Raw genomic sequence first — 22,837 nt, 5'->3', positions numbered from 1 at the left:
GCATTACAAAAAGGAGTAGGTATAATATACAATATAATCTGAAATATGGCTTTATAAATAAAACACATAGACTCATTCGCCCCTATTATTTTAAATTCAAATATGTAGTTTACAAATTAGGACAGCGTACATACAATTTTTTCTCTCGCACGTAAACATACCTAGCGTTTATTGACCTCCAGGCTCAAGTGTAACCGGTCTTTCAATTGATCGCTTCACAATTCGTACGAATATTATTATATTAGGACATAGGTAGGTACCATCTTATCTTTTTCAAGCGATTCAAGTTTGAATGTCATTGTTGAGTGTTGAATCTGTATTTAGTACTATTAGATTGTTGATAAGGAATAGACGTGGATAGTGTTGTGATTTATTGTTAGTACTAGTGATGTTCTATAATAGTAGTGATGGATAAAATATATTTCACGATAAACGGAGACCGATTTACTTTGAGTGAGTATGTCATTTTTTTTATTAATAGTGTTTTAGATACTTTAATATGAAAATAAAATCATACTAAAAATTCTTTGGAGTTTTACTTGTATCTATAATAATTTTAGGTAGGAATGCGACTATCAAAAATATTTTTTTTACGATAATAGTAGTTAGTTCTTGGATTATAATAGAAAATAATTAACCTAAGTATGAATATAGAAAATATTATATAGCTTAAAAAGCTTATAAATAGTGCTCATGATGGTTATAAACTTAAAATACCTACATTTATAATATAAATGTAAATATAACTAACAAAAGACATAACATAGAAATATGTAACATGAAACATAACAATATTGTCAAAAAGCTTATACAATTTACTTCACTTCACTTGTAGCCTCGTGAAATATTAACATACTAGATTTCCGCCCGCGTTTGCAAAGGAAAACCCGCATAGTTCCCGTTCCCGTGGGATTTCCGGGATAAAAACTATCCTATGTGTTAATCCAAGTTATCCTCTATATGTGTGCTAAATTTCATTGTAATCGGTTCAGTAGTTTTTACGTGAAAGAGTACCTAACAAACATCGTAATTCCGGGATATTATCTCAAACATGAACTTCAAGAATTAATGAATAAATTATTTTTAAATGCAGCAATATTATCTCACATATAAATTACAAAACCTTAGCAATAAAAGCATAGTTCCTGTTCCCGTGGGATTTCCGGGTTAAAACCTATGTGTTAACTGTTAATCCAAGTTATCCTCTATATTATGTGTACTAAATTGCATTGTAATCGGTTCAGTAGTAGGTAGGTGTTTGCGTGAAAGAGTACTTAACATACATACACATATACATACATCCATCCTTACAAACTTTCGCATTTATAATAATGTTTAGTAAATATTCGGGAATAATCCAAACTTTTTGAAATTGGTATAAGTATAAGAATCTATTTTCCAGTAATCTATTTGTAATGTACCTAGGTATTAAATTATTATTGTGTTAAAATTTAGCATACATGCGAATTAGAACTGGTACTTCTCAAAGCAAATACAGATACCTAATCCATACTAATATTATAAATGCGAAAGTAACTCTGTCTATCTGTCTGTTACTCAATCACGCCTGAACTACTGAACCAATTTGCATGAAATTTGGTATAGAGATATTTTGATACCCGAGAAAGGACATAGGATAGGTTTTATCCCGGAAATCCCACGGGAACGGGAACTATGCGGGTTTTTCTTTGACTGCGCGGGCGAAGCCGCGGGCGGAAACCTAGTATACAATAATATTTACACAACACAAGAATATTCAAACCGGTTAGGCAGTTATGAGTTAGCATAGCTTTTTGTAGAAGTGGTTTTGACTGAAGCATCTCTTTGGTGTTTTTTTTTTCGGATTTTACATTCATTATTTACTTTAAAGTGTATTTAATTAGTAGTGTATTTCTTGTTCAACATTCGATTTAATAATATGTTTATGCTCAATTTTTTTTTCATATTTTTGTGAAAACTTTATCTGACTTTATTATTTATATCTAAATTCTATGTAAATCCATACTAATATTATAAATGCGAAAGTAACTCTGTCTGTCTGTCTGTTACTCAATCACGCCTACACTACTGAACCAATTTACATGAAATTTGGTATGGAGATATTTTGATACCCGAGAAAGGATACCTTAATAGGCTACCTTTTATTGCGAAATATGTACCACGGACGAAGCCGGCGCGGACCTCTAGTAATTAATATCAGGCAGGTCAGGTACCTACTTCGATCCTAGACAATGACACCATGTTCAAAATATCTCTAGGTTTATTTACTATATTATATATATAAACAGATTTATTCGTTTAAATAAAATCAACATAATGTAAAGTAGTTATGTTTTTTTGTTATATTTCTAAATGTAAATAGAAAACGGCTCCGATATTTTACATAACACAACAGTCCCTGACCTCTTTGCCTTACAATTGCCTACAAATGGACCAAATAATTATTCTGTCATTATTTCTGTAGTGATTGTATTATATTGTTTTGTTTATATACCAAATAAGGTACCTACCTACTGCATCAATTTTTGCAATAAAAATTCATAGAAACTGTAAGATAAAAACTTTATTAACCGAAATATTTATAGGTTAACTAGCAGTCCGCCCCGGCTTCGCCCGTGGTACATATTTGCGTTTTCTCTACATAAGAACCATCCTCGTACTTCAAGGAATATAATAAAAAAAGAATTAACGAAATCGGTTCAACCGTTCTCAAGTTATGCGCTTACCAACACATTTTGGGATTCATTTTTATATTATAGAAGATAACAAGATTGTTTATATACAAAAGAAGAGTACAAAGAGTAATCAATAGTACCTTTTTAAAAATAAAATTGATTAATGGATTAACTACGATAATGTTATCAGTTATCACTATCATGACTTTTTATATACCTACCTATCATTTTAAATATTGGATATATCATGTGCACTTTGCAAATGCATTAATACTTCTTGAGATACACATTTATGTATACTAAATAGCTTTCCACCCGCAGCTTCGCCCGCGCAGTCAAAGAAAAACCCGCATAGTTATCGCATAGCATCAAAATATCTCTATACCAAATTTCATGCAAATTAGTTCAGTAGTTATGGCGTGATTGAGTAACAGACAAACAGACAGAGTTACTTTCGCATTTATAATATTAGTATGGATTATGAAACTAGCTACCTAATTGCCGCGCGTTTTCACCCGCGGACGGATCCGTGGGCAAAATCATATTATAGGTACATATTTCTATAGCTCATGTGTTTTTCTTATATTACCGCAAAGTTTCATTTAAATGTGTCAAGTATTTTTTGAGGCAATTCGTTAGTAAACATTCTTACATACAAATGTTTCCTCGGTAATCTGTTACCTAGTATAGATAAAACAGTTCAGTAATATTAACTAGGTACCACATCTTATAGAATAATATAATCGTCTCATAGAAAAATTTTACAATAATCAGTTATTATTTATCACGCTAAAATTATTCGTAGGTAACAAATTTAATAATAAGTTATTCCATTGGAATCTTGACAAGCATTGAATACTAGACTAGAGATCCTTGAAAATATGCGTTGCAAATGTCTAGAATAAATCAGTGTTTTGTCTATGTTTGTACGTTTTAAGCCGAATATCTTCGTCATCTAGGTACCTACATCGATTTAAGTATTTTTGTAGATATACCTCACACTTTTTATAAAGCACTGTTTCCTAATTCCTATACGGTGCAAATTCGTAGACAGCTTATCGAATTGTGCAATAAACAGTAAACACAACACATAGAATATTATGTTTAACACTATACTGTGTTTTTATATCTTTCAAATTCATTGTATTTTATAGGTATGAAAGCTCTATTTTGTCTATTAATTTTACATGTATATGTATGTAGTTATAGCCATATATACCCGCAGAAAATACTTGTCAATTTTTTTATAGGTATCAAATACCCAAATGTATATCATAACAACATTTTCAGGCGGATCTGAAGTATCTCCAACGACCAGTCTCAATGATTACCTACGTAACTACCTGGGTCTTCACGGCACGAAGGCCATGTGCCATGAAGGCGGCTGTGGGGCCTGTGTCGTGTCTGTCTCCATGACACACCCTGGGACCAAGGAGAAACGGGTGTTTGCTGTTAATTCGGTTAGTATACAATACTAGCTGTGCTTCACGGTTTCTGCCGCGTGGCTCCGCTCCTGTTGGTCTTAGCGTGATGATAGATTGTATAGCCTATAGCCTTCCTCGAATGGGCTATCTAACACCGAAAGAATTTTTCAAATCGGACCAGTAGTTCCTGAGATTAGCGCGTTCAAACAAACTCTTCAGCTTTATAATATTAAGTATAGGTAGATAACTATTTGGTATAAGGACATGTGATAGTATGTAAATAAAGAGGTTGGTCAAAAAGTCGACTATATGCCAAGCGCGGTCACAGCCTGAAATTTTCGGGGGAGGAGTGGGATGGAAAATAAGACTTATTGTAAAATATAATATAGGTAATAAATGATTAACAAAATATATGAGTTTAATCATTTTTTACATATAAATGAAAGTAAATAATAAAAATAAAATGTTAAATTAAGGACAATACAAAATAATATTTGAATATTTAAAAATAGGTAGGTACCTCAAATATCGTAAATATTTAGTTAGACCGTTATCAGACGGTAAAAGTTCAATGACATTGTGGCACAATTCCGTTAATCGAATACCAATTCAGAAATAGTAAACTAAAAGCTATAGAAACACTTTTATTACCAACTGGCTTTCCGTGCGCGGGTTTCCCTGCTTTGTAGAGAACTTTAGAAATTATCTAGGTACCTACTAAATTATTTCTCAAGAACCATATATTTCTCCACATATAAAACCTCATCAAAATCCGTTGCGTAGTTTTAAAGATTTATGCATACAAAGAGACATAGGGACAGAAAAAACGACTTTGTTTAAACTAGGTATGTAGTGATGAATATTAAAATACTTGAAAAAAGCCCCTACTATTTGGAACGAAATATCTTGACATATCTTTTATTTATGATGAATTAAATTCAAGTCCTTCAATAACAAGCAAAACTAAATGAAATAATTTATTTTCTTTCAACAAATTTACCAATGTCACCTTGTGATAATTATAAATTATGCTGCATTATACCTACTTATCATATCTAAAATGCCATTTAATCTGTATAATCGTAAAAAAACAAAAAAAGAAAATGATTGAGGAAAAATATTACCTTGCAGTCTTTTTGAATTTGCTATGTCATGTCCGGTATTTATGCATACGAGGTTTTAATCATTTCATCTTATTTCCTCGACAATACAAATACATATTAGCGGAAATATAGTTAGAGTTAGCGTATAATTATAATTAGGTACTTGCTTGTACTAAGCTGTCTTGTGTGTCTAAGCGCTCAATTATCTTAACTATTTAAATGAAACCTTATGAAGAATAGGTGGATCTAATATCATTCAGAGCTGGCATAATGTTAAGTTATAATTCCTTTATATTAGTCATGAGAACAAGGTTATAATATTATTAGACTGATACGATTTTCCCACAGCCTTTAAACATGTTTCACTACCATTGTATGACATTCCACATACCTATATAGTCACGAGAAAGATACAAAAATATAAATGAAGTTTCCAAACAGATAAAAAGCGACCCTGACCACAGCCCTGACTCCCGAACTTATAACTGTGTCTCCGAAGTCAGTTTCACTATAATTGTAACAAATTTAGGATAGAAGTTGTAGGAGACACGTTATTATCTATACATATAATAAAATCGTAGGAAAGTCAAAACTGTACATTGAATATTTTTTTAAAAGAATACTTGGGCCGTGATCTTTAATCGATATAGAAGCCAAAAACATAGTTTTTAGAATTTTTGTCTGTTTGTCTGTTTGTCTGTTTGTCTGTTTGTCTGTTTGTCTGTATGTTTGTCTGGGCTAATCTCGAAAAGTACTGCATAGATTGACTTCAAATTTTGCATGAATATTACTAACAGGTCGGGTGAGGCTATAGGCTACATATTATCAAGCTATCACTTACGGGGGAGGAGCTGTGAACCTTTATTTTTCTTACATATTCCGTGTACTACGACAGCGTACAATCTAAAGACTCATGTTTAAATGTTGTTTTTGAGTAAGCCATGCTATTATCTACCTTTACACTATAAAAACTACGTCATTTATGTAATTTTGGCAGAGAAACAGTTAAATGAATCTTAGCAGTATAAAGACAAATTTGAAACAGCGCCATCTATAGCCAGTGTTATAAAAATCAAACACACATTAACTATTGGAAATTAATATTTAAATGACGCATATATAAATGTTGTTTGACAATATCTAGATTGAAACTATAAAAATTATGCCATTTAAGTAACTTGGGAAGAGAAACATAGTTTAAAGAATGTAAGTTGTATAATGCTAATTTTGTAACAGCGCCATCTATGAGATTTCGTAAAAATCAAATCAATTTACATGTTAACACTACTGAACACAATGTTAAAAATTAATAATTTAAATATAATTATGTTATTTATTTATTTAACTCTTTAACCCATATCTTCCGTTCCCTATAAGATATATTTCGTGTAAATAATAAATATACTACTTTTTTTTAAAGTGAGAGAGAATGTTTATTATTTTAAGTAAAACTAGACACCATTATCTACAGTTAATCTAATGATTGTGTTCATTAGTTACAATTTTAAAAATCTTCGTGTTTTATAAATTTACTAGCTTACCGCCCGCGGCTTCGTCCGCTTTGTCTAAACCCTAATAAATTATAATATATAAAACCTTCCTTTTGAATCAGTCTATCTATTAAAAAAACCGCATTAAAATCTGTTGCGAAGTTTTAAAGATTTAAGCATACAAAGGAACATAGGGACAGAGAAAGCGACTTTTTTATACTATGTAGTTATATTTATAAAGCAATTGAATGCCATAAAACCAAAAATATCAAATGCAATCTTCGTGTTTTGTGAATTTTCACCATCATGCGTTCCCACAAAAGGTAAGTTGTTACTTATAGGTATTTATTTTTTATAATGATAGCAATTCATGTTTTTTGTTGTTGTTATAATAGACTTTTAGAATGAAATAATAAAATGAATTCTTTTATTATTTTGAGGTGCATTGGGAACAGTAGTTTTTGATAAAATGTTATTTGTAAGTAGCTTTTTTATAGATTTACAGTTAACTTTTTTTTTTTTTTTAACAGATTCAATGCTCATAAAATTATATCGCCTTTGAAGGACGATTTATGCTGATATTTTTACTACACCACTTGAAAATTGAGGATTAAGTGGAAATTAGTAATCATCCGCTTCGTCAATTTTTGACTGAAGTTAATGTCCAACGTCCCATGATTCAATCATTGGAAGTGTCTCGGGAAATTTTGGAGGATATTTTTCAGGAAGGAGAGGAGGGGCAGCCAACCACATATCAAACTACTACGTTTTAGTACCGAAAAAAATGTTATTGCCAAATGAAACGTAAATTTTTCACTCACAACTTTACAAGTACCTAATGTTTTTATTTTGACTTTGCGGTTATCTGATTATAATATTTATCGTTAAGGCTATCGAGGTACTGACCGTACTGGGATCAGAGTACATGATATACAGTTCATCATCCAGGATTGCTAAGAGAATTCTCACACTGAAAAAGATGTTTTCTTTGAATCGTAGTTGCTTCATTTATTTATTTTTAATCATTTTACATAATATGTTTTATATTTTATAAATATATCATTTTCATTATTTAAGTAGATAAAATAATTAATTATGTAACGGTTTTATAAGAAAACACATTATATTTATTAGGCGACGGTGATTTCTTCCAGGCAAAAGATATTCATCAGCTCAATAAAATTGAATAGTATGTTGTTAGTTATTCTTTAGATTCACAATTGTAATGAGCATTTCCGTATGCAAGTTTTATCGTAGTTTAGATATATCATAGTTTTTACATATTAAAGTTCCAACAAAACCCTCAAATTTTTGAGTAGAGTTGAGCAAGATAATTTGAAAAATGTGCCGTGTTAAGTATTATAGAAAAGGTTAGTTCGTTGGTAATTATTATTTCTTCTTCATTTACATGTTGTTAGTAAAAATAAACTTTGACTAACAGTCAATGTAGTCAAAGTATATTTTAACTAATACTACTACTTAATATCTATTATGCTTATGTTCAGTATTTATCTGTATTATTATTGCTTGACAATTAATATATTTTCATGTCGTATACCAAATTATAAACATAAGTTTGATGTGTAATTAGCTGGATTTATTTTTACACACTCACAGACTTATATTTTATGTTAAAATAGTGTTAATAGTGTAAATCATAATAAATTTTTCACAATTAAAAATAATCCTTTTTTATGATGGTGTTGGCATTGAATTAAACCACGCTGTCGTTTCGTTCACAAAAAGTGATGTTATGAGGAGCATATTGGGTCCTCATATCATAAAAAATCTGTGCGAAAACAATAAACACGTGTGAGGTCCTCACGGCAGATCGGGACGGTATGACGCGAAGTGGTGACAGCGTTGTCACTGTATCGCTCTTGCCACGCGCGCTGGTCAACAGACTTATTCGATAGTTCAGTTTTGTATTAAGACCGCTGTTACAACCAACCCGTGAGACAACCAAACCCGGTCTCCCCTACTATCCCGTGAGACCGAAACCTTCACTGAGAGGGTATGACGTCTCACAATTGTACTATCCCGTGAGACCGAAACCCTCACTGAGAGGGAATTACGTCTCACTACTGATCACGACAGTCATATTTTATCTCGAGAATCTGAAACTTATGACCGTACAATATGAAGACCGTTTGACAAATGATAGGGTGCATCATAATATTATTCGATCTCTTGAAGATGAACATGAGCATAAGCAATGACTAGAGTAGGGACGCGAATATTACAATTATATGAGACAAGAACGATTAATAAGTTTGTTTAATGAAAGATTAAGAATTGAAACTATTCGGTCTCTGGAAACGTACGAATAGCGAGAGGCCCGTCTTACTGCAGACAGATTTCGTCATAGTCTTAATGACTTGAGGTAAACAATCTACGAATTTGGTGGTGTGGTCTGACAAATATAAAAGTGGGTTTGCTTATAACCTCACAATTGATTACAGATCATCTTCTGTATAGGCGATATTAACGTAGTATGTTCTTTTAAGTAATGCTTTAAGTGTAGTAAGGAGTCGGCTTTCGTTTGAAGATACACCGGAACCTTTGAAATCACTACTTTTAGAGGAACATACTGTGAAATGTAAACTGTTATTAGACAATATTCGCTCTTATAGTAGTGCGTTTCAAATGATCCTTTGGTGCTCAATAATTATCAGAAGGTCCGTTCATGCTTACTTTTAAGATACAAGGTCAAGTTTACCATTTGATAGGATCCCTTTTGCCTGAAGGCCAACCTAAGTTTGTTTAAATACTTATATTTTGTATTCGACTGCAACGAATAGTGGAATACAAGAAATCAATATTTCTCAAATTTAAAACTGAACTCATTTCACAATTTTAGAACAGGTTAATTCGTTTGTATGCAGATTTAAATCGACATTAGAAGCTTTTCCTCAAGATGGTGATATCGGCACTCAGGAACTCCCTGGACGTGTTATAACGCCCAGGCCACAGTATTACCACAAACATGCTTAGTTGTCGCGAAAGATAGTCATAGAAATCGTGTTTTTAGTAAAGTTACTATCTAAACTAACGTAATTTAATACTTAGGTACATATTCTATAATGGTGTGCTCAAACTGTTAATCTACATTTAATTTAGATTATTATTTGATACTAAGTAATGTAGAATTTAAATCACATTCATTCATGTTTTCTTCAGATTTTAAGATTTTCTTATCAGAGTGTTCAATTTTAATGTAGTTAAATTTAATAAGAGACAATAATTAAGAACATTTTAAAATAAAGTGTCACGTATTTTTTTTAAACGACGAATGACGAAATACGACCTAATCGCGGACGAAGTCGCGGGCAACAGCTAGTAGAAAAATAAAAATATATAAAGTCCAAAATGTTTATAAAATCCCCTTCATTATTTTCAGTGTCTCGTCCACATTCTGTCATGTCATCAATGGGACATAACCACCATCGAAGGGATCGGCAACCGGAAGGACGGTTACCACAAGCTGCAGACCAGATTGGCAGCTTTCAATGGAACCCAGTGTGGTTATTGTACTCCTGGAATGGTTATGAACATGTATAGGTAAAACTATTTTTGCTAAAAGTCATGTGTCATAAGTCTACAGGGCCCGGATTAATATGTATTTACATATATTTATTTGAAATTGTTTTCTTAATTAATCATGGTGTCCAAAGTAAATGTGTTATTTAAATCGTGAAAATTCAGGTTTTATTTTCCATATTTTATGAAAATCCATATTCCACAAAATATCAATAAATGTATCCATATTTTTATCAGCGCTATCTATGAGTTTCCTAAAAACCGCAGGCACTACCCGTCCGTATTTGGTCCGTATGCGCATTATGTCCATATCCGGAAAAAATTAACAACGTGACAACATGCTGTGTCGAAGATTAGAATAGACATAGACGTGCCCTACTCACTTGCAGAATTATGTAAATTTAAATATTATGCTCCAATCACATTCTGTGATGTTGAAAGATCATTCAGTCAATACAAAGCAATATTACGTCCAAATAAAAAAAGTTTCAATTTCGAAAATTAAAAAAAGAACACGTGATTATTTACTGCATATCAATTAATGTAAGTTAAATGGAAGTTGAATAAAATTGTAATTTTTAACTTTTTTCCCTATTATCAACAGTTTTATTAAAAAAAGGTTACTTTTATTGTACACTAGCTTCCGCCCGCAACTCCGTCCGCGCGGAAAAATTAAGAAAAATTAAGATTTATTTTTTTTCTACGTATTTTTCCGGGATAAAAAGTATCCTATTTTATGCCCAGGATAATAAGGTATAATTATACCAAGTTTCATCGAAATCGAACCGTTAGTTTTCACGTGATGCCTGAACATACAGACAGACAGACAGACAGACAGACAAAATTTTTTTAATCACATATATTTGGTCTTGGTATCGATCCAGTAACACCCCCTGCTATTTATTTTTTCAATATTTTCAATGTACAGAATTGACCCTTCTACAGATTTATTATCTTAATATATATAAATCTCGTGTCACAATGTTTGTCCTCAATGGACTCCTAAACCACTTAACCGATTATAATAAAATTCGCACACCATGTGCAGTTCGATCCAACTTGGGAGATAGGATAGTTTAAATCTCAAATCGTTTTAGAGAAAGCGGGCGAAGCCGCGGGCGGTAAGCTAGTATTATGTATAGATATTTTGTCCATATTTTTGTTTTTTCACTCCATTTTATATTTACATATTTCGAGATTTTTAACACATATTTATCCGGGCCCTAGTCATAACATATACCCTTTTGATGAAACGCCGTACTTACTCCTATACGAAAATATTAAAATAGTACATTTGAAAATCAAAATCTTCAGTCTTTTATGTTCTTCTTAGCCCAAACTAATTAAGGAAAAAAATTATAGGTACCTATCTCATTTATATATCAGCAGTCAGCTATCGAATTCATAATCTTTGCATTTATCCCATAAATAACAACTAAAAAGTATGTGAACTTTAAGTAGCATCAGTCAGGCCTTCCACGTCATGCTTTGAATACAGATCAATCACGGATCGTGACTTAACATTTATTGTCATATATAGACGATGTTATTTGCTATGGCTAACAATAGTTTTAATAAGCATACATTACAACCAAACAGAATTAAACACATTAAATGTACATTAGGAAAACCTGTCGTTTGAAGCAAATTTAAATTTTGATAGTTCAGTAATTTTGGTTGCAAGGTTCACAAGACATAATTGAATTAAAAATTATGCTCTGGTAATTATGTAGATACCTACCAGGTAATAATATGACAATAAGTAATATGATTGTACTTTATTATGATGAGAAAATAATGATGATAAACAAAACATGGTACCTATCCACAATTTCGTTAATTCAATAAAGCTGCATTTTAGTTACATAAGCATTTCTTTCAAACCAGGCCAATTCTGTGAAAACTCGGGCTGATGGGCTAGTCTTGTTACTATTATAATGCCTACGTACTTGTATTCATAGCTTCTGAATATTATAATTTCATGAGCCTCCCTTTATTTTAGCCTTCAGAACAGCACAGATAAGCTGTCAATGCATGAAGTAGAGAGATCGTTTGGTGGAAACATGTGCAGATGTACAGGTTATAGACCAATCATGGATGCGTTTAAGAGCTTTGCTGTGGATAGAGATTCCAGGCTGAAGGATAGAGTTCAGGTAGGTGGTAGTAAGAAGATCGGCTGTTCTATTTTCAGGGTATTGCTATACATTCTTTGATAATGTAGGTATATCACAACTACGAAAATAATAGACCAACTAAGTACTTACCCATTTACAATAAATTTCTGGACGTTTTCTTTAGATAAACTTCTTTAAAGGCTAAATTTAAAGTGTATTTATTGACTCTTAAACAATCTTTAATTTAACTTAGACTTAAAATATCTGGTCAGGATCTGGAAGAACTGGACAAAGTAAAGTGCAGGAAAAATTGCGAAAGGAAATGCTCGGAAGGAGACGATTGGTGCATCATTGAAGAAACAAATGACAGACTTATGAAGCTAGGGGGAGCTAACCGGTGGTACAAAGCGTATACTGTTGATGATGTTTTTAAGGTTAGATTTAGTTGACATCTGCTTAGCTACTTAAGATTATTATTCATTAAGTTTATAGATTTTCGCCCGCTTTAAAGAAATGCCAATTCCAATGAGATGTTCCACCGCAGTCAAAGGTAGCCTCCTGAATATCGCCAGACACAAAAATCATACCTCAAAACTATTGCGACGTGAAAGAAAGACAACCAAACAAACACAACTTTGCATTTATAAGATTAGTTACAATTCATGGAGAGTCTGTGACATTAAGACATTGAAATTTTGCCATCTATATAACTTATTATTTATTTTAATGAACCTATTTGTTTCCAGGTTTTAACTAAAGAAGGTACTGATAACTATATTCTCGCCGCAGGAAACACAGGGAAAGGTAGTTTTTTTACTATCTCATACCAGTTAAAATTAATTTCTTCAGTCAACAGTTCATTCATGATACATCGCCTTTTCCAGGAGTATACCCAAACACACCAGAACCTCGAGTATACATCGATATATCATCCATAGAAACACTAAGGGACACATTTACGGATGGCAACCTAGTACTAGGTGCTGGTATGACCCTCACTGATCTGATGTCCACTTGCCTGGCTCGAGCTAAAGCGAATCAGGAGTATTCGTACTTGAAACTGTTTTGGGATCATTTGGAGCTGGTTGCCCATGTGCCAGTTAGAAACGTAAGTCCATTAATAAATTTGTTACATAAATTGTGACGTTGTATGACTAGATGTAGAAGTACCTACTTTCTAAAATGTTGCTCTAAACTTTGTCCTTAACTTCGTGGAAGTGACCTTAAAAGGTTTATGAAGACGTAATTTTTTAAATGGTTTGCTCTAAGATAAGCTCAATTGAGATTTGAGATTAACAACAAGTTTTGTTACAGATTGGTACAATTGGAGGGAACTTGGTACTTAAGAATAAGCATCATGATTTCCCATCGGATGTTTTTCTTCTTTTGGAAACCGTACAGGGTTGCGTAACTACAGGTAAGTTAATGATCTCCAATAATTTAGGCAATAACTAAAACAGGAAAGTTTTGTCTGGCAAAGAATTTTGTTAAAAGCAATATGTCTATTTGTATTTTTCAGTGGATAATAATAAGAAAGAAACAGTAACAAGAGCGAAGGATTTTGTTCAAATGGATTTAAGCAACAAGCTGGTGATAAACGTGAAACTACCGCCTCTGTCTTCAAAGAATTTAATAAGAACCTATAAGGTAAATGATTTATATAACTATTCTCATAAAAATAATTGAGTAAGCATTCTATAATCTCACTCTATAAAGTTTGATCATTTTCTTTCTCTTGATTGCAAACCTTTTGGTATTTTTTTAAAATATATTTTCGCAGAGCAGTGGTGGCTCAGTGGTGAGACCTCGGACTTCGAATCGATAAGTCCGTGGTTCGAGACCAGGCGAGCGCGCAGGAAATAAATTAATTTTTCAATTTATCTGCGCATGTTGTAACATCACCACTGCTCGAACGGTGAAGGAAAACATCGTGAGGAAACCGACATGTCGAAGAATTAAAAAGTTCGACGACATGTGTCATCCGCCAACCCGCACTTGGCCAGCGCGGTGGATTATGGCCTGTACCCTCATAGGAGGCCCGTGTCCCAGCAGTGGGAACGTATATGGGCTGATGATGATGATGATGATGATGATATTTTCGCAGTATTAATTTCTTCTTTATCTACTATATTTTTAGATAATGCCTCGAGCTCAAAACGCGCATGCAATAGTGAACGCAGGATTTCTTTTCCATCTAGACAAAAAGAATCTAATAGAGTCATCCAACATCGTCTTTGGGAATATAAGCCCAGATTTTATTCACGCAAAAGAAACGGAAAATTTTATTCAAGGAAAGGATTTATTTATTGATGAAACTTTGAGAAAAGCGTTAGAGAAGTTACAACAAGAATTGGTACCTGAAGACAATCCGCCTGAACCTTCACCGTATTGTAGGAAAGCTATTGCTTTGGGGTTGTTTTATAAGGTAATTTTGAAGGATATTCATGTTTATTTTAATTAACAATTATAAAAAATAAAAAGCGAGGAATATGATTTGATCTAAAAAAATGTTTATAGCTGAGGGATATAAATAAATTAAAAATTGGACTTAAAAAAAAGTAAGGAATTATCCATCCATGTCTTTCGGAATACTGTTAAAGCTTTTTTACAGGCAGTATTATCACTCAGTCCATCAGTAAACCCACGGTACAAGTCTGGTGGCGAAGTATTGTCTCGCCCCATCGCTACGGGTACTCAAACCTACGATACAGACAAGTCATTGTGGCCTCTCAATCAACCTGTGGAGAAATTGGAAGGATTGTCGCAGGTATAGCTCTAATATAATATTTTAATATATTAATCACATGACTTAAGCGCGTCACAGGATGGCGGTTCTACAGGGGTTCTTCTTAGTACGCAATGACAAAAAGAAAAATGATGGTCAGAACGCTGATACCGGACACCTTAAGATACTATAACGTTTTATATTAGAGTATCTTAACATAAAATATTATAGTATCTTCACCGTGTGTGACGCGCTTTAGTTTTATAGTTATTGAAGAATTTGTTAAGTAAGTATTATCTACTTGGTCCCAAAGTAGATAATTTTCTTAACAGTTAAGATTAATGGGGTATTCTACGTATTTGTACAAAAAAGACACGACACATACTGCAGTTTTATTTATTCAATTTAAAATTTATGAAGCTTTATAACCTTTTTTCAATCGGAAATATCAATGAAACCATTATAGACACCTAAAGCTGAAGATTTTCCATTTCGACTGCGCACCTCATTATTTTACAAAAACATTTGGCCAATTCTCTAATCATTTCTAAAAGGCTTATCTACTTACCAAAATATATTGTTCTTCCAGTGTTCAGGAGAGGCTCGGTACTGTGGTGACAGACACGAAGCCCCGCGGGACGTGCATGTTGCGTTTGTTCTATCCACTATATGCGTGGGAGAAATCGTATCTTTTGATCCTTCTGAAGCCTTGGTAAGATTTGAGTTAAAACTTATTTAGGAGACGAACTTAATTACAATTAAAGCCGCCTAAAAAGTATATTCTTCTGTTGCTTAGTAGTTTTGATTGTTGATATCAAGATCGATAAATATAACTAGACAATATTATTTTTCAGAAAACTCCCGGAGTTGTAGGTTTTTTCACCGCAAAAGACATTCCAGGGAGAAATACGTTCACGCCCATTGAAGTTCCTTTGCAAGCAGAAGATGAAGTGATTTTGCCAGAGAAAAAAGTGTCCTATTACGGACAGCCTGTAGCTCTAATTGCCGCAACAACTCATAAATTGGCTATTCGAGCTGCTGGTCTTGTAAAAGTGAAGTATAATCAATCGAAACAGAAGCCAGTTTTGAGTATTCAGGATGCTTTGAAAGCCCCGGATAAGGATAAGAGGGTAAGATAGTAATAATAAGAGGATAAGTCAATATGCACCAAATGAATCATGAAAATAATCAGGTAATTTGTCTGTTAAAATTTTATATCTTTAAAAAAGATACAAGAAGATACATTAATCAATTTATTTCAAAATTTGTACTTTATGTACATAAGTATTTAAATAAATAAAAATATGGGAACAGGGCATTCCCTGTTTATTCATTAATAATCAGATGATAATGATGATGATGATTGCCTTGAATTAATGATAATTATAATGTTGTGAATTTTTTCTCATGTTTTCGTTCCCAAAGATTCAAACGCATCAGTAGACACAGAAAAATCTGACTAACTGAACATTACAGATACGCCAAGAGAACTCAATCGCACCGACAGACAAGGGAACAGACATAGCACATGTTATAAAGGGCTCTTACTACGTCCCTGACCAATATCACTTCACCATGGAAACCCAGAGTTGTACGGTGGGCAACACGCGCCGCGGCCTGGTCGTACGGTCGGCAACACAGTGGATGGATTTGGTGCAGTCTGCTGTTGCTAAATCTTTGAATTTGCCGTTGAATAGGTGCGTATTTGATGGTTATCTCTCGATATTTTTAGATTAGCGTATAGTGTTTGCAAATGGTGAACTATAACAAAAATTATTACGTCTTATTTACGGAAAATTATAATACTTAAATTCAAAAATGGACCAAATTATAGCATTGAAGTACGTACGAAAACGAGTTGGTAGCTCAAATATATTTTTATATGTTTATGCGTTCAACGTAATAAAAATTGTAATACACAAGAATACGTAGTTATATAAAAAAACCCATAACGTGATAGCATAACATCAAAATTAATGTTTATTTTGAAATAAAACCATTTATAAGCTTAAACTTTTAATTATGTTATTATATTCCCAGTGTAACAGTAGAAGTGACCCGCATAGGCGGTGGTTACGGCGCGAAAGCGGGTCGCTCGTCGCTAATCGCGTGCGCATGTGCACTCGTCGCGCACAAGCTAAACAGGGACGCCACTATGGTGCTCCCGCTCACACACAACATGGCGGCTATTGGGAAACGACAGCCGTGCTATGCGGAGTATGAGGTGGGTGCATAGGACATGATATGGGTATAATTTTCGGACAAGAAATCCATACTAATATTATAAATACGAAAGTAACTCTGTCTGTCTGTCTGTTACTCAATCACGCCTTAACTACTGAACCAATTTGCATGAAATATGGTATAGAGATATTTTGATACCCGAGAAAGGACATAGGATAGGTTATATCCCGGAAATCCTACGGGAACGGGTTTTTCTTTGAATACGCGGGCGAAGCCGCGGGCGGAAAGCTAGTATGAAATAAGCTATGATGTTTTTAAAGTTTATAGATAGGATGTACTCATTCCCGTAACATTTCCCAACATTAAAAAAAGATGCCTTTAATAGCAATTTGAAAGTTTTGCCCGACTCATGTACGTAGAGATAGAGATTTATTCTGTTTTATGCGCAAAAGAGAAGACTAACCTGTCCTTACTTTTGATTCTTCATTCTCTATAGTCTAAACATCCTCTTAATCAGCTAAAAGTGTTAATTCTTACAGATAGCAGTCAACGCTGAGGGTGTTATCCAATACCTAAACCTCTCATGCTATTCAGACAATGGTTGTTCCTTCAACGATACCTCAGCTAGTGATCTGCCCTCGGCTTTGTCCAATTTATACGATACTTCGAGATGGAGCATCAAGACCTACAGTGTGCTTACTGATAAAGCTAGTAACACGTGGGCAAGGGCACCAAGTGAGTTGCTGTTTATTATTATTAATTTATTTTGTACAGAAATTGGTATTAATTGAGGTGTTATTTATTTAAAGAGAAGTAGATATTACGGGAGATGGTATTAAATCAGAGAGATAGGAGAAGTAGAGAGTCAAGAGCCAAAAAAGAACCAAGTCAAAAATTATAGTTTTTAAAACATGTTTTTTTGTCTAGTAATTGATTTGTGTTTTACAGCTACAACTGAAGGTACAGCGGTATCAGAGCACTTAATGGAACGTATAGCATATACGATGAAAAAGGATTCACTGGACATCAAAATGCTTCACATATCATCAACAAATAGTTCTATTAAGGACATGATAGACCAATTCAAAATGGACACCAACTATGATGACCGAAGAGCTGAAATTGCTAAATTCAATTCTGAAAATGCTTGGACGAAGAAGTCACTAAGGGTTTCCTTAATGGCATATCCTATAATTTATTACGGCAATTTTCCAGTTACAATATCAGTTTATCACACAGATGGTACAATACTGATTTCCCATGGTGGTATAGAAATGGGGCAGGGTATAAATACGAAGGTTGCTCAAGTTTGTGCGTATAGCCTGAAGGTGCCTTTAGAAATAGTAAAAGTAAAGGGAGCTGATAGTTTTGTGTCACCCAATGCGATGGCCAGTAGTGGTAGTATTACTAGTGAGAGTGTAGCATTTGCTACTATTAAGGCTTGTGATGAATTGTCAAAGAGATTGGAACCTGTGAGGCAAGGATTGAATGAACCGACGTGGGAAGAGGTGGTTCAGGCGGCGTTTGTGAAAGGTAAGGATATTGTAAAACTTTGGCGTTATCTTAATCTACTCATATATCTACTCATGTAGATGCCTAAATAAGAGATTGATATCTTATTTAGATAAGTATCAGGAATTTACTGTAAGAACAACTAGGCGGAAAATTGCTAAATTTCAACATAATATCATATTGCATTTTTGGATGTCCTTTGTAAGTTGGAAATTTAATCGTAAAAACCATAAATTCGTTACCAATATAACTCAATTTTGCTATTACCTTTCAAAAATACAAACCACTGTCATAACAATCTATTCTTCAAAACTAAATTGATTATTGTAGGTATAAACCTGCAAGTAAGTGCGACAACATCTGAAGAAAGCAATTTACAACCGTACCCAGTGTATGGAGTCGGTTCAGTGGAGATAGTACTGGATGTGCTGACGGGATCTCACCAGATATCTAGGGTGGATATTGTTGAGGATACGGGGCAGAGTATAAGCCCCGCGTTGGATGTTGGACAGGTAAGATTATTTTAAGCTTATGAACATTCTAACATTTATTTGTAACACAATATATTTCGTTAATCAGCGGATGAGCTGTATCTTTAGTCTAAAACAACCTAACTGATTTAGAAAAATATTTTTACCATTGAAAAACATTTTTCAATTCATAACGGGGGAATTCGGAATTTATAAGTAGGTAATTTAATTTTCACACCAACGCAACACAAGGTTCTTTTGATTGTATTATGCCCGTTTTCACCAACAACCCGTAAAATTTAAGTGTCTCCTAAGTCAATTTAGGGGATACCTAACGTAAAATTTGCTTTCACCGACAGATAAGTGTCACCTAAATCGTTAGGTTTGGTAGTGATTTGAAGGGTCCCTTAAACTTTGTTTAGGGGTTATTGGTGAAATCGGGCATTAGTATTGTAAAATAGTCATTTTAAATTTTAATGCATTAGGATAAAATAAAATGTGCAAATAAAATGTACACAATTTAATTTTATTCATTTAACTACTTAGGTATACCTAAAATAAAAAAAATACATTAAAAAAAATGGTTGTCTGTAAAGTCGGTTTACTGACGATAGTTGAACGTGACAACGTCTTATGGCCGATTGTGCTTCTTTGTCGCTCGTTCCGCGCTCTCACTTGCACTTCAAGCCTACACGGAACGCTTCAGAGCGAGGTAACGCCGCATGAGTCATGTTTTTTCGTGCGTGCAACCGGCTCTATCGAATTATAAGACGTTGTCACGTCAAAAGTTTGAAGTATAACACACAGATACGTCATAATAATAATATTATTATGACAATGTTTCAGATCGAAGGTGCATTCATAATGGGTCTAGGTCTCTGGACCTCAGAGAAGCTGATATTCTCTCCAACAGGCCAGCTGCTCACGGACCGGACGTGGACGTACAAGCCTCCAGGAGTTAATGATATACCTGCTGACTTCAGGATTACGTTTAAGAGGAATTCTTTTAATAATAACGGTGTTTTGCGGTCGAAGAGTAAGTTGGTTTTGTTGTATTAGAATGTTAGTGTGTTGCTTTCTGGTAACTATTGTAGGTATGTTTGCAAATTCTAAACTTATCTAAAGAAAAAATAAGAAGCTTATGTTTTATTAACAATTTTTTTTTATTGTAAGTACCTACACTATCACTACATAGTTATAAAACAAAGTCGCTTTCTCTGTCCCTATAATATGTCCCTATTATTAAAATGTATTAAATACACGATAATAATAATTGGAAATTATTTCCAGCGACGGGTGAACCAGCGCTTGTCCTTGCGGTGGTGGTGACGTACGCGCTGCATGAGGCCATCTGTGAGGCTCGGAAGGAGTACGGCCATGTTGATACGGATTGGGTGCAAGTTGGTGAGTTGTGGGAAATTAAAATGTTTTGACAAAGATAATAATAATATATTTTTACGTTTAAAATTTAAATTCAAATATACAGGGTTACCGGGTAAGTCGTACAGAATATTGAAGGACGTTATTATTCAGGTCATTTCTGATCGAATTGGTCCCATAATAATATTATGGTATCCGAAACCTAATCGATTCTGTACGACTTTCCCGGTAACCCTGTATATTGAAGTAATTAGTTTATTTTCTACGAAGCTTTTGTAATTTGCGGATCAAAATAATCCACATAAAACACTGCAAACTTATATCACAAAAGAAGAATTAAGGCTAAGCGCGCACCACGATTTTATGCAGCGTGATTATTTTATCGCAGAAATATAACGTATGAGTTAATATGACAATGCGCGCACATGCGATTAAATAATCGCAGCGATTTTAAAATTGTGATTTGTCACATTTTGCTGCGACTGCTCGCGACGCGATTGTCGCGGAAATGAAATGCAGAATATGAAATTGTATGGTACCGCGCGCACTGTGATAATAAAATCGCACACTCGGGCCCGGCCGGCACTTCACTTGTGTTTCGTCTGTCCAACAGTAAACATCGTAGTGGTATAGGTAGTTTGATAAACATACTAAACATACTGTTTGGTAAACATAAACTCAGTAATCTGTCAAAAGTTTGAATTTATTTATTTATTTATTTACCACTTTATTGTGCAAGAATAAAAAATAACTACATTAAGGTTACAATAATAAAATATAATAAAAAAGCACAATGGGCGGCCTTATGGCGGAATTTTCATTCTATATACAGGGTTACTTGTAAAACACCAGCAACCTCGCAGGACAAGATAGCTAACATCATAAGTAACAACATTTGTTCTACGACTATTGGCATAACGCAATAAATTATTTTTAAATGATTTTTTAAGCTTTTATTGTACTCTCTTAACATTTGTAAGTCTATGTTCTATTCATTAACGAAAGGACGACGCGACGCCCCCTTCCCCCTCTCGTTCGCTGGGATGCGCGTAGAGTTTATAATATTCAAACGGAAAATTAAATGAATATTTATTTTAGTATGAAAATAAAATCTAACAAATTATCAAAAGCCAAAGAATTTTTTGGGAAACATACGAAGTTCATTGTATTTCTATTTTCTGATAAAAGAAACCTTTGAGAATTATATCTGCTGTAAAAGGATGAGTCCAATATTGACGATTTTTCTTTTTTTTTTTCTTATCCTCCGAAGTAGTAAATAAAGACAAGCAACTTGTACGAAATCAATGATGAAAGTGAGTAATGATCACTATTAAATTATCGCTGTGCGCGCACCGTACTCCCTGCGATTTTCTACAGCGCGATTTTGAAATCGTGTCGCAAAAATTAAAATCGTGGTGCGCGCTTAGCCTAAGTTAAGATATTTGAAAATATCATCATAAGCTTATTATGTGGGCCGATCCCGGCGGCACTGCAATGCCGGGCCGACCCGTGACGGGAGTGGAGCGAGCCCCGAACATCCCGTCGGTTTACAAAAATCAGTTTAATATACTGGTCCCGCTATGCGGGAACTTTCAGATATTAAGCTGAAAAGAACAGATACTACACTTTGATCTTAGCCAAAAGGCCGAGAAGCGATACCCGAATAAGGTCTTTGGGGGTATATCAATACAGTGAAAAAAAATTTTAATAGCGTGATGTACACTTAGACTTAAATTTAGTGGCGCCATCCAGGAGCTATTAATTATAGTAATTTTCAATTTTACTGCCATCTATCGGTATTTTACAAAACTATTTGAATATTTTCTTAAAATTCGTAAGTAGTTCGATGTAAAAATAATAGATGGCGTGCAAACAAAGAATGAAAATTGAGAAAAATATTTCGTGTGTGATTTTAATTTCTACTATTTTGTTACAGATACACCATATTGCGTCGAAAATATCATCAAAGGAATTGATCCCAGTATAAATTATTTTAAAATTAAATAGAAAACTGCATCAAAACGATTAAACCAACAAAGACATTAAATTACTTAAATTCACTTTTTTGTTTAATTTACCTGATGTACTACAACAATTTAGAATAATTAATTAGTATTTTGCTCCTATATAATATGAAAAAAAATGCAATATAATTTTATAATGTATTCAATGCTTAATATAACATATCTTATACCTAGTTATATTAGCTACTATTGTTGA

General features: G+C 33.6%; 1 protein-coding gene and 1 non-coding gene across 3 annotated transcripts; one reads left to right on the top strand and one right to left on the bottom strand.

Moving 5' to 3' along the window:
• The first annotated feature begins 63 nt into the window (after positions 1–63).
• On the top strand, positions 64–22,674 carry LOC123697136 (indole-3-acetaldehyde oxidase-like). 2 transcript variants are annotated; one of them, XM_045643552.1, is made up of 21 exons: positions 64–453; positions 3,966–4,135; positions 10,093–10,253; positions 12,235–12,385; positions 12,619–12,780; positions 13,093–13,150; positions 13,231–13,454; positions 13,661–13,763; positions 13,866–13,993; positions 14,484–14,771; positions 14,958–15,113; positions 15,661–15,783; positions 15,926–16,201; positions 16,548–16,768; positions 17,112–17,295; positions 17,795–17,990; positions 18,204–18,788; positions 19,098–19,279; positions 20,084–20,273; positions 20,528–20,641; positions 22,554–22,674. In XM_045643552.1, the coding sequence occupies exons 1-21, from the start codon at positions 408–410 to the stop codon at positions 22,622–22,624; spliced, it is 3,789 nt and encodes a 1,262-aa protein (XP_045499508.1). In that variant the 5' UTR covers positions 64–407; the 3' UTR covers positions 22,625–22,674. The 2 variants fall into 2 exon arrangements, with proteins under 2 accessions (XP_045499508.1, XP_045499509.1); XM_045643553.1 differs by having other exon boundaries at positions 65–457.
• On the bottom strand, positions 22,082–22,274 carry LOC123697624. Its single transcript, XR_006752254.1, has one exon. It is a non-coding gene; the product is annotated as a U2 spliceosomal RNA (small nuclear RNA).
• Positions 22,675–22,837: the final 163 nt, after the last annotated feature.

The sequence above is a fragment of the Colias croceus genome, chromosome 14 (assembly GCF_905220415.1).
Source record: "Colias croceus chromosome 14, ilColCroc2.1".
In the NCBI taxonomy this organism is placed as follows: domain Eukaryota; kingdom Metazoa; phylum Arthropoda; class Insecta; order Lepidoptera; family Pieridae; genus Colias; species Colias croceus.
This window is presented reverse-complemented; position numbering and strand designations above follow the sequence as displayed.

Bases quoted from the DNA above. Each gene is read 5' to 3' on its own strand.
- LOC123697136 (XM_045643552.1), top strand. From the start codon at position 408: ATGGATAAAATATATTTCACGATAAACGGAGACCGATTTACTTTGA. The intron at 454-3,965 runs GTGAGTATGTCA...CAACATTTTCAG, and splicing joins CGGAGACCGATTTACTTTGA to GCGGATCTGAAGTATCTCCA. The intron at 15,784-15,925 runs GTAAGATTTGAG...ATTATTTTTCAG, and splicing joins TTGATCCTTCTGAAGCCTTG to AAAACTCCCGGAGTTGTAGG.